Raw genomic sequence first — 11,328 nt, 5'->3', positions numbered from 1 at the left:
TAAATAAACATGCTACAGCATAATATAATAATAATATATTCTTTTTTATTATCTTTTTTTGTTTTTTTTTTTAGGTTTAATCATTTCTAAACTATTCATATTTTTCACAACATAAATTTATTAATCAGCATTGTGATAACTCATTGAAAATATAATCTATAGCAAAGACTCGATAATAATAGGATAGAAAGTCTGTTCAAAAATATGATCAAATAATATTAAATTTAGTCAGATTAAGATTATTAGATTGAATGAACGCTTGTATTGTTGTATGCATATGCTAGTTTATATAGCAGAGTTGCAAACAATGAGTATGTAGTACTATATTATTTAAAGATTGTTGGAAAGATGTAATATTATAAATAATCATAAGACTTTAAGATTAAAATCAAATATTGTTCAGTTAAAATTATTATCAATAGAATGATTATTTCAATATTAATGAACATCTCAACATGTTAACATAAAAACAGTACTTAAATCTCAAATGGAACATTGGTAGTCAACGTCTATAAAAAATACCAGCGGCTGCGTAGCATGGCCAAGAGGAAGATGATTAAGAGTTTGATCAATACCATTAGCTCCACCGAACTATCATCTAACATCAGAGCCAAAGCCAGCAGCGATCTACTGTTACTTCAATCTGAAGAACATTCTTTTCGTGACTCCATACGCAAGATGAACCAGCAACTCCATGGTGAAGTTCCATCTAAAATGCTCACTGCCAAACTTGCTCAATCCAAGAAAGACTCATCCATACCTGGGCTGTACAGAAGTAATAAATCCGTTACTTCCGACATCGACGAGATGACTACACTTCAGAAAGTCGTACCCCACTTATTTCAGTTTTTACAAATTTGGAAAAATAAAAAATGAAAAAAATTTGAAAAAAATTTGAAAAAAATTTGAAAAAAAATTTGAAAAAAAATTTCATCACATTAACATCTATTTTGAAATCAAATAATGATCAAAAATGAATGATAATGATAGAAGTAGTTGTAATAATGTATTAAATGAATTAGATTATATATTAAACATCAATAGTAATAGTAATAATAATAATATTGATTTTGGTTTAGTTAGTAATCAGAATGATGGTAGTGTTGATGAAGATGATGATTTAGTACCTGATCATATACTTGCAGGTGACTATACAACTTAATATCAAGATGACGATTCATCGGTATTGGATATAGATGTATCGACACTCTCGTTGCTCACCACAACAAAGATGGTAAACCATACACCTCGCTGAACGACTTGATGTTTGACATCGAACAACATCCACACCATGCACTGAAGATGCCGAATGCAATCGATCAAGATTTACAATCATTGCCATCTGGTGTTATTAATACATGTATTTAGTTTTATCTATTCAATTCTATTCTCTTTAGCTATACTAACTAATATTATATTATAGATCTTAGTCAAGCAGAAGAACTTGTAAATTTACATAAGGTTATTGAATCGAATGATTTGATTTTATCAGAGATTGGAGATGTCTTTAAAGATCATTCGATGACGAACTACAGAATCTAATTAGATTAAAGATATGCCAGAAACTCATATCACTACACAACAACTATCAAGAGCACTATAGTAAATAGAATGTTAGACAAAGATTCAATATCAAAAGTTTTTAAAAGATATTGATACCACCTGATCTTATTAGGTAAATATAAATAGGAATTTTAATGAATACTATCTATCTGATTAAACTAACAAACTATATCGATTATCATTAGTGGTATTAATAAAGATGATATAAATGAAGATTATATCAATTATATAGAAGCATTAGATGACTTTATGTCGAGTGAAGCTATGTTTGCTCAAGATATGGCAATTTAAAAAAAAAAAAAAAAATTAAAAAAAAAAAAAAAAATTAAAAAAAAAAATTGTGGGTGGCCACGCAACTGCCAATTTTTTTTTGTTTTTCAGTGAGGATGAGAATCTTGCTGGGGGTTCAAAATTAACTACGTACGATTACCAAATATAGGTGCTTTATTTTCAATTATTTTTATAAAAAACATGCCAACAATGTGTGAGATAGGGGTTTAAATCATTTTTTTAGAAGTACGAGTCCCCGGAGTGAGATCATGCATCGCTTCTACTCCAAACTATTCGCCGCTGAGAAAGATAATCCAGAGCTGCACGCAGAGATGCTTAAGAGAGCTTGGGATTGCAGTTCTTCTAGGTTCAGTGAGAAAGTTGGTATACAATTCCCTTTTACCATAGAAGAAGTGGCTGAATTAATTTGAGAAAGCAAGAGTGGATTTGTTTTTTTTTTTCCGCATCTAGGCCGCAAAATGTACACATTTTTATTTTAAAAAGTTTGCTCTGCTGAGATTCGAACTCAGATGACTGGATTCAAAGTCCAGGATACTAACCCTTATATGACAGAGCAATAGATGATGATGTTCTTATTCATAAATTGTCAAAAATTTTTTTTTAAAAATTAATGCTTTTTTAAATTCAATCATTCTCTTCATGTTTTCGTACCCAAAACAAGTGGATTCCACTTGTTAAAAATCGAGGATCTAACCTAGAACATATAACAGATATCATATTTGGACGTCTGGTTTTAGTTGAATCAATAAAACCAGCAGTACAATTGTTGTGTTTAGCTTCACAACAAGTACTATTTATATTAATTTTTATTTATAAAAATGACTACATTAATACTGACGATTATAATAGATTTAAAAAATTGGATCTATCCAATTCAGTTATTCACACTTTATTACTATTCCTGAGATTGGATTTAGTTATAAATAAAGTAAATAGTAATCAATAGTACAAATGGATGTCAAGAAGGGTACATCTGCTTTTTCAATGGGTGCGGTCATCAATGTATGAAGGGTATATAAACTAAAGAACAATCTTCCAATCTCCTTTATTTGTAAATCAATGAGACAATGTTTTACATCAATTTACAAAATTCAAAAATGGTTTATCATAATATTATTATCATGTCATTACAACTTTGTTTGATTTATATTCTCAAATGAATTACTATTTTTTGGACAAATATTATCTTTTTTTGTTTTACAAATATAAAACCAATTGGATTAAATCAACAATTGATTTTTTCGCATTTAATTTATTATAATTTACAACAAGATTATTATTAAATTGTTTAGAAGCACTTTCTGTGGACAATGGATGGACCAGACTCGTCGTATTCTTCCTTGGAGATCCACATTTGTTGGAATGTGGAGAGGGAGGCCAAGATGGAACCACCGATCCAGACAGAGTATTTACGTTCTGGTGGGGCGATGATCTTGATCTTCATGGTGGATGGGGCCAAAGCGGTCAATTCCTTTTGCATACGGTCAGCAATACCTGGGAACATAGTGGTACCACCAGAAAGGACGACGTTACCGTACAAGTCCTTACGGATATCAACATCACACTTCATGATGGAGTTGTAGGTGGTCTCGTGGATACCAGCAGATTCCATACCCAAGAAGGATGGTTGGAAGAGAGCCTCTGGGCAACGGAAACGTTCGTTACCGATGGTAATGACTTGACCGTCTGGCAATTCGTATGATTTCTCGAGGGCTGAGGATGAGGCAGCAGTTTGCATTTCGTTTTCGAAGTCAAGGGCAACGTAGGCGAGCTTCTCCTTGATATCACGGACGATTTCACGTTCGGCGGTGGTGGTGAATGAATAACCACGTTCAGTCAAGATCTTCATCATGTAGTCAGTAAGATCACGACCAGCAAGATCGAGACGGAGGATAGCATGTGGGAGGGCATAACCTTCGTAGATTGGAACAGTGTGGGAGACACCATCACCAGAGTCCATAACGATACCGGTGGTACGACCAGAGGCATAGAGGGAAAGAACAGCTTGGATAGCAACGTACATGGCTGGGGTGTTGAAGGTCTCAAACATAATTTGAGTCATCTTCTCACGATTGGCCTTTGGATTGAGTGGTGCCTCAGTCAAGAGAACTGGGTGTTCCTCTGGGGCAACACGGAGTTCGTTGTAGAAAGTGTGATGCCAGATCTTCTCCATATCATCCCAGTTGGTGACGATACCGTGCTCAATTGGGTACTTGAGGGTCAAGATACCTCTCTTTGATTGAGCTTCATCTCCGACGTAGGAGTCCTTTTGACCCATACCGACCATGACACCAGTGTGTCTTGGACGACCGACAATCGATGGGAATACAGCACGTGGGGCATCATCTCCTGCGAAACCAGCCTTACACATACCAGATCCCTATTTGATATAATTAAAAAAATAAAATAACATTGTTAATATTTTTTTTGAGATATCAAAATGTAAATATATTAATTATATGAGACATACGTTATCAATTACCAAAGCAGTTACGTCTTCTCCTTCCATTATTTTATTGTATTTATTTGTTTGTTAGTTATTTAAAAATGATATGAAACGATACATAACTTTTACCTTTTTATATCTTCATGAAAATCAATCATTCTCAAAAAAAAAAAAATCATCAAAAAAAAAAACCCAAAAATGGGTCTCAATATTCATTTAAAATGAAAAAACAACCTAAATTGGGTAGTGAATTTGAACCACAAAAAATATAAATCATAAATAAACCATATTATTATTGTAAACAAAAAGACTTTACAGTTTTTCACGAAATTTCAAACCATATTAATTGGGTATATTTGAACCCATCAAAGTTTCCAAACAACTTTATTGACTTTTAACCAAATATTATTTATAAGATATTGAAATCAAAAACTTTTGTCAGAGTAAATGTATAACGTTAAGTTGTTTTTTTTTTTTATTTTCTTTTTTTATTTTAAAGCATATATTTATAAACTATACACTATGACAAGTTACTAGTATTATCAAGAAGCAATCAAAGATTTCTACCACTCAAATATTCATAATCAAACGTGCAAATGACTCTTTTATCATCATATTCATCTACAATCAAGTGCACTGTCCGGTTTGTTTAATCTTACTATATATTTAGATATAATTTTATATCTAAAAGAGAAATTAATAGTTTGATAGTACAATTTCAACTTAATAAACTCTATAAATTACTAATCAAGTATTCAAATTGATAAGCTTAGATAATGATATTTTAAATTAATAATCTAATATACGTAATAAATCTATATAAAGAGTTGTAATTTTGATAATTCAACATAAAGTAAATGAATAAAATATTGGGAAAATAAATTTATTCAATGAATAATTTATCTACAATTCACATCTATATTAAGCATTAAAATAACAATCATATAGATAATGAATATAGATAGACTTTGGAGAAAGATGATTTTGACAAAAAAAAAAAAAAGTATTATTTTTTATGTGTGTGTGGACAGTGGACAATCAATAAAATTTGTTTTGTGTTTGTATTTAAATAAAAAATGGGGTTGATTAAAATGTCTGATGGTTTTGTGGAGTAAACAGTGGGGTATAGATAAATTTTTGTGTAGTTTTGTTTATCATTAAAATTAATTATAATTTTATTAAAAAAATATGATATATACTGTCATACCTTTGGTAGATACCAAATGCAATTGTAGTATGAGTTGTCAATTTAGATAGTAGATAGAATTTCGTAACATATCTTTATAAGATGATAACAGTGTATTTGTATTTAATATCAAAGAGCCAATGATTGTTAATAATTATTATTAGTATATTACTTTTTATTCTGAAATTGATCAAATTTAACAATAATTAAAAAATATAAGCCAAAGTGTTTAGTTGGCATCTGATGATTGAAAGAATATGAAATATTTAATATTATTTAAGTAATATACATACAAGATTTCTAGAATAGTAGTTCGTGGAATTTAATAAATACATTGATTGTATCTCCATGTTCAGATTATTTGAAAATTATTCATGATCATTTGTAAAGTATATTGAAAGAGAGAACTATAAATACCAAGGTCATTTGACATTTCTAATCATCAAACAATCAACAAATACTAATACTAATAAATAAATACTAAATTTATACTATTACTTTTAATTAACACTAATCAAATCAATCAAAAATGTTGTACAGTAAGTTGAATAAAAAAAATTTAAATTAAAACTTAAATAAATATTAATATTTATAATTTCTTAATATTTTTTTAGAATCAATTGCTAACTTGTTCTCCTCATCCTCATCCGTCTCTGCCTCAACCTTCTCCAGCCAATCTGGTGTTGGAATGAACCAAACAGCCAACCATGCAACTAACCTTGTCAGTACAACCGTCAAGGACACTAATGTTGCCAACGGATTGGTCACCGCTGATACCATTAGAGTTAATGCCTAAATTAAACAATCAATCATCTTGTTTATGAAATCAATCATAAAAGAATATTTTTTTCAAAATCAAATAAATATAAAAAAATACTGTAAAAAGTATTAAAATATTTCAATTAATTTTTTCAATTCAAAAATCTATAAATATTTTTTAAAATTATAAAGTAATATTTAGTTTGAATATTTACTGTGTAGCCAAAGATTATCATGTACTTGATTTCTTTGATTTCCAACATATTCGAAATATAAATCGGTCATATTTGCATAGAATCTTGTATATCCATAGTTGATAGCTCTAAACATGGAATAGTCAGGTTGTGGTTCATGATTTGGTGAAGTAGAATCCCAAGCAGATTGGTCTGTATTACCTGCCATACCAATAACAATCTAAAGAAATTGTAAAATGGAAATAAATTAATAATTTAGTTTACATGTAGCTGGTTATGAAATCAAATATATCTTACATGAACTGGAGCATCATTATCACTCTCTTGACAAGTTCCATTGATAAGTGCACACATTCTTTCATAAACATGTTCATGTGCCCAGAAACATAGATTTACATCGTTTTCAATTAATAGTGGCTCCAAATTATCACGTAAATGAGCAAACATTTCAGCTTCACCAGATTGGCTGCAGTACATTGGACGATGTCCGCTTAAAATAACCCATGGAGTTCTTGAACGATCAACCGATTTAAGATCTTGCTCCAACCAAAGGTATTGTTCTGAACCAATCAAAAAGTCATGCTCACCACTCATCTGAGTGAAATGAATGGGTCCTACTTCATAAGAGTACCAAAGATTAGTAGCTTCGCCATATCCAGTCATATGATAACGATTGTTGAATGGAACACCACATTCACCACCACTGTCACCTCCATAGTCACTCCATGATGGATAGAATGGTTGTTTTGTATAATCATATTCATGACTAAAAAATATTATTAAAATATAGAGTTAGACTATTAATAATTCATTTCAAAATATATATTTATAACTTTTTTTTTAACTTACTTTCCAATAGAAACCATATATGGTGCACGACTTGCAATATTTTTAATGGATTCTTGATACCAGTCCCAAATAAATGCCAAACCACGAGCATATGAAATATCACCAATGTGTAGAACACTCCATGCGGGTGGCGTATCGACTTGACTATTTGATGATTTCAATCCAAGTTTTTTGACAAAAGAGTTTTGTGACCATGGTTGTGAGATGGTTGTTTCAATGTTCTTAACGGTGAGGTAGGCAGGTGGCATCATCTCGCAGTTGCATTCGAATGGTGGTTGCATTCCAAGATCACCAAAAGCAACAATGAATGCCTCAGTCGATGGCTTTGGTGCAGATACAAAGCTATAGATATCACTGAATCCACTTTGTTCACTTCCAAAATTGTAGAAATATTGAGTGGACTCTGTCAATCCTACCATAACAACATCTTGGATGAATCCTGGATCTCTGAAATAGTTTGGATCGTTTGCTGGTCCATTACACATTTGATTCATAGAATAAGTTCCAACTGTTCCTTTTGCAACCATATTTAAATTATTTCTAAAATATAAAAAGATATTGAGTTAATATTTAACAAAATTTAAAAAATATAGTAAAAACTTACGATGAAAGTCCATAGTTTACAATTGGAACATCAGAACAACCACTAATCCATTTCAATCTCATTTCGGTTGTGGAATTTGTGAATGCCAAGTATGGTTTTTCTGGTGCATTTGGATTTTCAAAAGTGACATTGTTTGAGTTGGCAACCAATGTAATGTTAACATTTCCACTTAGTGGTGATGGCATGGCTGGACCAGTCGAGGCTTCAGTGCTCTTTAGCCATAATCTGAAAATATAAGTATCTCTAACATTTACAAGTGGAATTGAAACTGTACCATATCCTTGTTTATAAGCTAATAGTGAAAAAGAAAAAAAATGAAAAGTTATTATTTTATTTTACGGTGCTAATACTAAAATAAAAATCACTTACTACTTGATGTTGATAGTGGAATGAAACCAATTGGTAATGTTACATCTGATGAAGGTGGATAGTAGATGGCAATGGTGTCGTAGATAGTTGGAGTATCGACACCGTTCCATGTTATGGTGACAAGATCATTACTGACAGCCAACACCTCAGGGTATGCCTTGAGAATGGCATCTTCTGATCTAACTGTCCACACTGAATTTGATAGAAGAACAAAAAATACTAAACAGAGTGATAATGACATTTTCTGATTGATAGATCACGAAATAATTTTTTTTATATTAACTCTTTTCATTTCGCAAAAAACCGTTTTACAAAAAAAAAAAAAAAAAATTAAAGAAATAAAATATAAATATCTAAAGTTTTATGAGCTGAATACCACAAAAAAAAAAAGTTGACATTCTCGGACCGAACAAATCAAAATGGGGCGGAATAGATCATATCTTTAAATTTATTTTACAAGAGTTCCTTTATCAAAAAAGACTAAGAAGTTTAAATAAAATGTAGTTTATGACATAACTGAATATTAGAAATTAATGATTTGATTCAAATTACTTTGGGAATCGAATTAAGGTTGAAAAAAGACTAAACATATAATATTAAACTCCAAATTCTTTTTTGAGGATTAAAGAGTTGACATTTAAAAAATTATTACAAAGATTTAATCTCATCCAAATTCCTTATTGGTGTAGTGGTAACACATTAGTCTTTCACACTGAAACCCCGGGTTCGATTCCCGGATAGGGAGGTCTTTTATTATTGCTTGGTAAATCGAATCACCCCGCTTGCGGTATAAAACTTTTGCTTAAATCCATTCCTATTTTTCATCGCAGTTTCACATTGTAATCGCTTTCTTCCGATGTTATCTTTATTCCTGCAATCAACATAGGAATTATCTGTATTCTCTGACACTATTACCTATTTAGGAATGAGATAACCTCACTGTTTATTATGCATGTTTTGAGTAACTGTTTATTGTTTTAGTTAATATTATAATATCTGTTTATGGCTATAATAAAACAAGTGAATGTGTATCGAGTGTAGACATTGCGCGGTGCGATATAAATATATAACAACAGAACAAACTACATGTATATATCGACACAATAAACTTGTTGTAAATATTAATATTTAACAAGATACACAATAAACTTGCTGTAAACAATTTGATTTTATATACGTTTAACTTTTAAAAGATAATCTACTACAGATAATATATCACTCTCATCGCAATACTAGCAGTTAATATGTGCTGAGGTGTTTAATTTAACAATGAAAAATATTCTAAAATATCCTTACATATTCATATAAATGAATGTGCAGTGTGTGTATATAATCGATTGAATTAAAGATCATCTATATTATTAAAGACTTAAAATATTATTACTATTTCTTATTAATTATTATTTTTATTCAAATGATAATAACAGTTAAAAATAAAATATAATATTCATTTAACTGTATTATTCTATTCTATTTTATTATCTATTAATCTTTTACAGTAATACTATTAGTATTGAAAGAGGTCGAAATGATTGAACTCTATTCTTAATAATAAATATTCTAATGTTGGTTGTTATAGATGTTATCTTTAACTATTGTTTATAAAGATGAAAAAAATAAATTTTTTTTTTTTTTTTTTGGTTAATCATTCACTGGTAAAGCAGTACTATCTCTTGCAAATCGATTTCTAATATCTCTTTCTAATATTGATAATTCTAATATATTTATATATTTAAATGCCATAAGTACAATGAACATTATTAAATTGTTACTAGAACAATCATTCATTATTACTATTATTATTATAATGATAATTTATTTTTATCATTCTATTTTAAAGCATTTTATTAAATTCTAAACACATATGATGATTGATATTTATTTAATATTTCATCTGATGATTATTCAAAGGATAAAGAACTTGCAATTAGTCAAACAATGGGAATCCCCAGAAATTCATTGGTTGAATTATTCTCTTTTGTGGGAGTGCATCTAGAATAGCCATATCACTATCAGAGATGACGAAATCTTTGACGTTGGCATTGTCTTTGATACGTGAATGAGTGGTACTCTTTGGAATGACAGAGTAACCTTTTTGGATACCGAAACGACAGAGAATGTTGGCTGTCGATCTATTATACTTCTTGGCCAGCTCTACGATGACCGGATCACTCATGATTGAGCCCTTACCCAATGGACTGTAGGCAGTCATATGAATGTTATTCTTCTCACAGAACATTCTCAAGCCTGGTTGACTCCAGTACGGGTGTAACTCACATTGGTTAACTGATGGCGGGATTCGTGCCGAGTTCAAAAGATCGTTGAGAACACTTACATTGAAATTGGAGACACCGATACTGCGAGCCAATCCAGCATCGTGAATCTTCTCCAACTCACGCCAAGTCTCAATGATTGGCACTTTTGCAAGTTTAGGATATCCATTCTCCATTGGCGACTTCATTGGTTCCGCAGCGTTGTACTCCATTGCAAGTGGCCAGTGAATCAAGTAGAGATCCAAATAATCCAATTGCAAATCACTCAGTGTGATATCGAAATGCTTTCTAACATGTTCCTTTGAGTGGCAAGTAGCAAATAGTTTACTAGTGATAAACAAGTCACTTCTCTTTACCAAACCACTATCGAAAGCTTCTTTAAAAACCTGACCTATTTCCTTTTGATTCTATATATATATATATATATATAATTTTGATATCAAATGAATGAATGAATATTAATATTGATTATCACTATCAACTTTCTGATTATTATTATATTTACATGATAAACTTCAGCACAATCAAAATGACGAATTCCTTCTTTCAATGCAATTCTAATACACTCTCCAATTTCATTTGGTTTTGATAGATATGTACTAATATTAAAATATATAAACAATTACAGTTAGATATAAAATGTTTCCTATCTATCTATTTGAAATAATGATATTTAGTTAATCCATACCCATATCCTACCATTGGTATCTTATGACCAGAATTAAGTGTGACTGAGGGTTCCATTTACTATTTAATTAATTAATTAAAATTTAATTTAATACTAAAAAAAAAAA

General features: G+C 30.4%; 8 protein-coding genes and 1 non-coding gene across 9 annotated transcripts; 6 read left to right on the top strand and 3 right to left on the bottom strand.

The window, feature by feature from the left end:
* Positions 1–552: 552 nt before the first annotated feature.
* PPL_12583 (uncharacterized protein) lies at positions 553–876 on the top strand (the record flags this gene model as incomplete). Its single annotated transcript, XM_020583312.1, has 1 exon — positions 553–876. One exon carries the CDS (start codon positions 553–555, stop codon positions 874–876), a length of 324 nt encoding a protein of 107 aa, XP_020429499.1.
* Positions 877–973: 97 nt separating this feature from the next.
* PPL_12582 (uncharacterized protein) lies at positions 974–1,162 on the top strand (the record flags this gene model as incomplete). The annotated part of the gene is made up of 1 exon (XM_020583311.1): positions 974–1,162. One exon carries the CDS (start codon positions 974–976, stop codon positions 1,160–1,162), a length of 189 nt encoding a protein of 62 aa, XP_020429498.1.
* A 140-nt stretch (positions 1,163–1,302) lies between these two features.
* Positions 1,303–1,854, top strand: PPL_12581 (uncharacterized protein; the record flags this gene model as incomplete). The annotated part of the gene is made up of 4 exons (XM_020583310.1): positions 1,303–1,360; positions 1,424–1,503; positions 1,547–1,602; positions 1,749–1,854. 4 exons carry the CDS (start codon positions 1,303–1,305, stop codon positions 1,852–1,854), a joined length of 300 nt encoding a protein of 99 aa, XP_020429497.1.
* Positions 1,855–2,034: 180 nt separating this feature from the next.
* PPL_12580 (uncharacterized protein) lies at positions 2,035–2,873 on the top strand (the record flags this gene model as incomplete). Its single annotated transcript, XM_020583309.1, has 3 exons — positions 2,035–2,045; positions 2,078–2,217; positions 2,791–2,873. The coding sequence occupies 3 exons, from the start codon at positions 2,035–2,037 to the stop codon at positions 2,871–2,873; spliced, it is 234 nt and encodes a 77-aa protein (XP_020429496.1).
* Positions 2,874–3,142: 269 nt separating this feature from the next.
* Positions 3,143–4,363, bottom strand: PPL_12579 (actin; the record flags this gene model as incomplete). Its single annotated transcript, XM_020583308.1, has 2 exons — positions 3,143–4,234; positions 4,325–4,363. 2 exons carry the CDS (start codon positions 4,361–4,363, stop codon positions 3,143–3,145), a joined length of 1,131 nt encoding a protein of 376 aa, XP_020429495.1.
* Positions 4,364–6,015: 1,652 nt separating this feature from the next.
* Positions 6,016–6,282, top strand: PPL_12578 (uncharacterized protein; the record flags this gene model as incomplete). The annotated part of the gene is made up of 2 exons (XM_020583307.1): positions 6,016–6,025; positions 6,101–6,282. 2 exons carry the CDS (start codon positions 6,016–6,018, stop codon positions 6,280–6,282), a joined length of 192 nt encoding a protein of 63 aa, XP_020429494.1.
* Positions 6,283–6,443: 161 nt separating this feature from the next.
* Positions 6,444–8,502, bottom strand: PPL_12577 (uncharacterized protein; the record flags this gene model as incomplete). The annotated part of the gene is made up of 6 exons (XM_020583306.1): positions 6,444–6,659; positions 6,737–7,033; positions 7,058–7,205; positions 7,289–7,828; positions 7,893–8,184; positions 8,262–8,502. 6 exons carry the CDS (start codon positions 8,500–8,502, stop codon positions 6,444–6,446), a joined length of 1,734 nt encoding a protein of 577 aa, XP_020429493.1.
* Positions 8,503–8,935: 433 nt separating this feature from the next.
* PPL_12576 lies at positions 8,936–9,006 on the top strand. The gene has a single exon. It is a non-coding gene; the product is annotated as a tRNA-Glu (tRNA).
* A 1,182-nt stretch (positions 9,007–10,188) lies between these two features.
* alrA (aldo/keto reductase family protein) lies at positions 10,189–11,278 on the bottom strand (the record flags this gene model as incomplete). Its single annotated transcript, XM_020583305.1, has 3 exons — positions 10,189–10,941; positions 11,040–11,133; positions 11,223–11,278. 3 exons carry the CDS (start codon positions 11,276–11,278, stop codon positions 10,189–10,191), a joined length of 903 nt encoding a protein of 300 aa, XP_020429492.1.
* Between the last annotated feature and the right edge of the window lie 50 nt (positions 11,279–11,328).

The sequence above is a fragment of the Heterostelium album genome (assembly GCF_000004825.1).
Source record: "Heterostelium album PN500 unplaced genomic scaffold PPL_scaffold10, whole genome shotgun sequence".
Lineage (NCBI taxonomy): Eukaryota > Evosea > Eumycetozoa > Acytosteliales > Acytosteliaceae > Heterostelium > Heterostelium album.
The sequence above is the reverse complement of the archived record's forward strand: the minus strand, read 5'-3'. Positions and strand labels throughout refer to the sequence as shown.